The 4,103-nt window shown below is 43.8% G+C and overlaps 1 protein-coding gene across 1 annotated transcript; it reads right to left on the reverse strand.

Moving 5' to 3' along the window:
* Nucleotides 1–386: 386 nt before the first annotated feature.
* Nucleotides 387–2,204, reverse strand: LOC6565375. Its single transcript, XM_032738102.1, has one exon. The coding sequence runs from the start codon at nucleotides 2,202–2,204 to the stop codon at nucleotides 387–389; it is 1,818 nt and encodes a 605-aa protein (XP_032593993.1).
* Between the last annotated feature and the right edge of the window lie 1,899 nt (nucleotides 2,205–4,103).

Below are 4,103 nucleotides of genomic sequence, written 5' to 3' on the forward strand. Positions count from 1 at the left end.
AGTGTCATAATGAAAATGTGAACGACAAACAAGTCTTCGGTATTTGGGGAACAACCCTTAAATATCAATGACACTAAAAACTAATCATAGCTGGCAGGACAGTTGACTGCTCGAGGCATGAGCCTCAAGCTTCTGGTCCTGGAGACGGAAACAGAAACGCACCGATAACTAACCAATCAACCAATATTAGGTGCTCCGTATATATAAGCGAGCATCCTGTGGCAAGTTACAGCTACAAACTGAAGATATAAGTCTTGCCAAAATGCCATTTAGCGAGACAGATAAATGAAGTCAGTGATCTATATATTTATATATATGTATATATTTCAGGGTGCATATAAATGTAATTGAGTGACCAATATATTTGTAGCTTCAATAAAAAAATGTCAAACAAAGAAACGCCTAAGCCAGGGCACAGACCTGCTCATTAGCTCGAGGAGAAAAACAAGGAACGCGGCGATTATCACCAGATAGCAAACTGTAAAGGTGCCGCAGAACATCTCGATCGTCAGCTGAGGGATTGAGTTATGAATGTAGGCTGAGTGGAACATGCGTCTCTCAAAGAATCGAGTGAGGTAACTCACAATGCCCGCCGACTGTAGTTGCTTCAGTTTGCGATCGAAGGGGAACTTGTAGATGGAATGCCGGCGCAGAAACATGACCAACTGATGCAGATAGATGTGCTCCCGCACATGGGTCAAATGGCTGTTGCGCCAGTTCATGGAATTATAATGGGCCAGATTACCCAGCAATGCGCTGGTGATCAGCCGGTCACCATTTGCGGCCGTTGACATCTCCTTGAAGCGCTGCTCAACATTGGACTCGCTCAGCAGCGTACGATTCGCCGGAAAATAGTCGACATAACGTTTGGCCAAATACAGATAATCCCCATCGAGCAGTTGTGTAATGCGCTCAGGCACTGGTGGCGAATACGGTAGTCGGAATACATCGTACAGTTTGCCCTGGTAGGCGGCACGCTGCACCAGGGCGAGCAGGAGCCAGGCGCCCAGATAGCCACGCAGAATGGTTGCCCGGGGCAAAGATGGCGCCGCCAACGGATTACCGAGCAGTGTGGTGTGCACATGCAGGACACTCGCTGCCACATCGAAGTGAACGCTCCACATCCGCCTCCCGCGATGATACGCCCACTGGAGGAGAACAGCCAAGAGGCAGCTGAGGATTAGTGCTAGCCACACAATTGGACAAAAGGGCTGCACCAGTTGATTGAGTGCACCCAGGTAGTGATCGATGCGTAAAACAAATACCAAGGCAGTCTGATGATACGAATGGGTCGTGGAGAAGAACTCCCGATACAGATGAGAGGCGCTGTGGGCGCCAATGGCCACCGAGGAGTTTCTCGCGCTCAGCTGCTGAAAGCAGTCGAAGGTGCACGGTGCCAGCAGATATATTCGGAATCCTAAGATTTCCGCCAGCATTTTGAGCAGCTCGCCGTCAATGCCAGTGAGACGCCAGGTCTCTAATCGCTGCTGGGGATCCTCGGAATCTCCTTCAAAGATTACGTATGGCGGCAGTGGATACCAGCTCACATTCAACGGACAGCCTTTTAGGCTGCTCAACGGTCGATCAAAGATTAGCATTTCATCCAACATCTGGCCATGGTCATAGCGATTAACAATCTGCGGCTTTAACGAGATGTCGCAACCGGGTGAGTAGGAGCGAAACCCGTAGAAGAGCACCACATCATCCAGTTCGGACTGAACCATGATCACAACCTTGAGGACATTGAAACGGAGGCATGTCTCAAAGATGTCGCGCAGTGCCGCCTCCAGCACCAGCTCCTTGGCTCTGCGCGTGAGCAATATGAAGAAATGGAATTCCCTGTCGTACTGCGATTGGGCAAAGTCAAAGCGCAGTTCACGAAATGCCAGCGGTGAGTTAACCAGAAACAGTATGTGATTCTGCGGGTTCTCAATGGGTGTGTCATACAACAGCTGAAATGCCGTCTGATCGCCAAGCTGCTGCATCAAATAGGTAATCTCGTTACGATGCTGCCGATGTTTATTGTCCGGGCGACAGAGCTCCACGATATCCAGCGCATTAGAGTACGGAATCACATGCTGCTCGAGCACATACAGGGCGGCATTCATCAGCTCCGACGGACGATACTTGTCGGGCGGCTGCAGTGCACCCAAAGTGACCGACCAAGGTGCCAACAGCAGCAGCAACAGTGTTTGCAGCAACATTCGTTTGTGGCAAGCGAACACCTCGAACTGAACGAAGTTAATCAACTAGCAACTAACAACCGAATGCAACACCAATTCCATTAATTGCATTCATATCAAATCGACTTATCAAAATGAAATATTTGCCCGATTGCCAAAGACCTTAACGCCAAAGGTGCTACACAAAAATTCACTTTTGAAAATGCAGTAAATGAAAATACTTATTCCAGGCATTACTTATATAACTAAAATTAAATTATGAAATAAATAACAAGACTAAACGGTTATCTTAAGGACGCCAAAATCAACCAACCCCGCCGATTGTTCCTATTGCAGCTAGATGATATTGTAATAATAATACGCATATTTGGTAAGTTTGTTCCGATATCTTGATAAGCAAAATATAAAAACTGAAGGACTAATTCGCACAGAAAGAGATAGAAGGAGAGGGAGAGGGAGATATGGCCATTTCGACTCGGTTAGTGATGCTAATCAAGAATATATTCATTTATACTTTATAGGGCTGGAAACGTCTCCTTCAATCCGTGACAAACTTCACTTCTCGACAGGAGTATACAAATTTTCCGTTCCAAATAAACAATCGGTCAGGTCAGAGTCCGTTTCATTAAGTAATGGTTATATTGAGCATGATAACGAATAGGATTAGTTGGTCTACACTTTCACGCTCCTATGCCTATTTGAATGGCATAAATATCAATCAATAAAAATGAGGGTGTTTTCACCTAACAAATCATGATAGTTTGCACGGCTAATTAATGGAATATGTCATCCCAAAAAAAAAATAGCATACCTTCAATTCCACTTCACCGTTTTCCCATCATAATATATATATATATACATATATCTATCTATCATTATTTGTCCTTGAGGTGCGTCGTCGACCTTCGCATTAGCATATTTACATACATACATTATTTATTAGGAACAAGAAAATAAGAAAAAGGAAAAAAACGAAAAGAAATGTCTGATATCATTTCATTAGTTTCATAAATATTTATTCAATTTGCTTCTTGGCTGTTGTCGCTTTTATCCATAATTTATCGAATTGTAAGCTTCAATATTTCCAACGCCTTGTACAACTCTCCTCTCTCTTTCCCACTCTCCCTTTTGGTTCTTCCACTTTCTCCCTCTCTCTTCTCTGTTGCCCATCATCGGCTACAATTTTGCTGACAATTTTCAAATCCAATTGATTTGTGCTGCAGGCCATATACCACAATCCCCCCCCCACGAACTTAGTCTCCCCGACCACCCGCGTAATCCTAACCACCCCTCCACCCCATGCCCCCACAAATACCCATCAGACCTGGCCAGAGTTTGTACAACCGCAATGTGCGTTGTTTATCTTTGTGAATTTATCAACCAAACGAAAGACAAATCATATGAAATCCCCTAATCATAAGTATACGACTACTATATACCCTGTACATACACATAAATACCAAGGCAGACTTATTTCAAGACTTCTCGTCGATTACAAATATTTACAAGGTATCTGGCATGCATGAAAACAAAATGAAGAAATAATAATAACATTTGTGTTTTTGCTCTGCAACTGGCATTTATTTATGTGTTGTGCGTCGTTACATGTATCAATAGATGTTTTTGGCTTGTCGCATTAGTAATGCAAAATTGTATCATGCAGCCAACCACACCTTCCCACTCCCTACTCCAGACTCCAGACTCCAGACTCCAGACTCCTGACTCCCTACTCTCCCTTCTACTACGGTTTATCTCTTCCGCTCTCTGTCTATCGTCCTCCTGCTGCTCTGCCGTTTGTGTCCCTTTTGCATTTTATATTTATCGGAGCTATGTCAACTCACCATCCTATATATATGTATATATATATATAAATATATATTTATATATTTATTCAAATATATATATAAATATACACGTATC

The sequence above is a fragment of the Drosophila grimshawi genome, unplaced genomic scaffold (genome assembly GCF_018153295.1).
Source record: "Drosophila grimshawi isolate 15287-2541.00 unplaced genomic scaffold, ASM1815329v1 contig_848, whole genome shotgun sequence".
NCBI lineage: Eukaryota > Metazoa > Arthropoda > Insecta > Diptera > Drosophilidae > Drosophila > Drosophila grimshawi.

What these genes read in the sequence shown, in the direction of transcription:
- LOC6565375 (XM_032738102.1), bottom strand. Translation starts at nt 2,204, where the DNA reads ATGTTGCTGCAAACACTGTTGCTGCTGCTGTTGGCACCTTGGTCGGTC.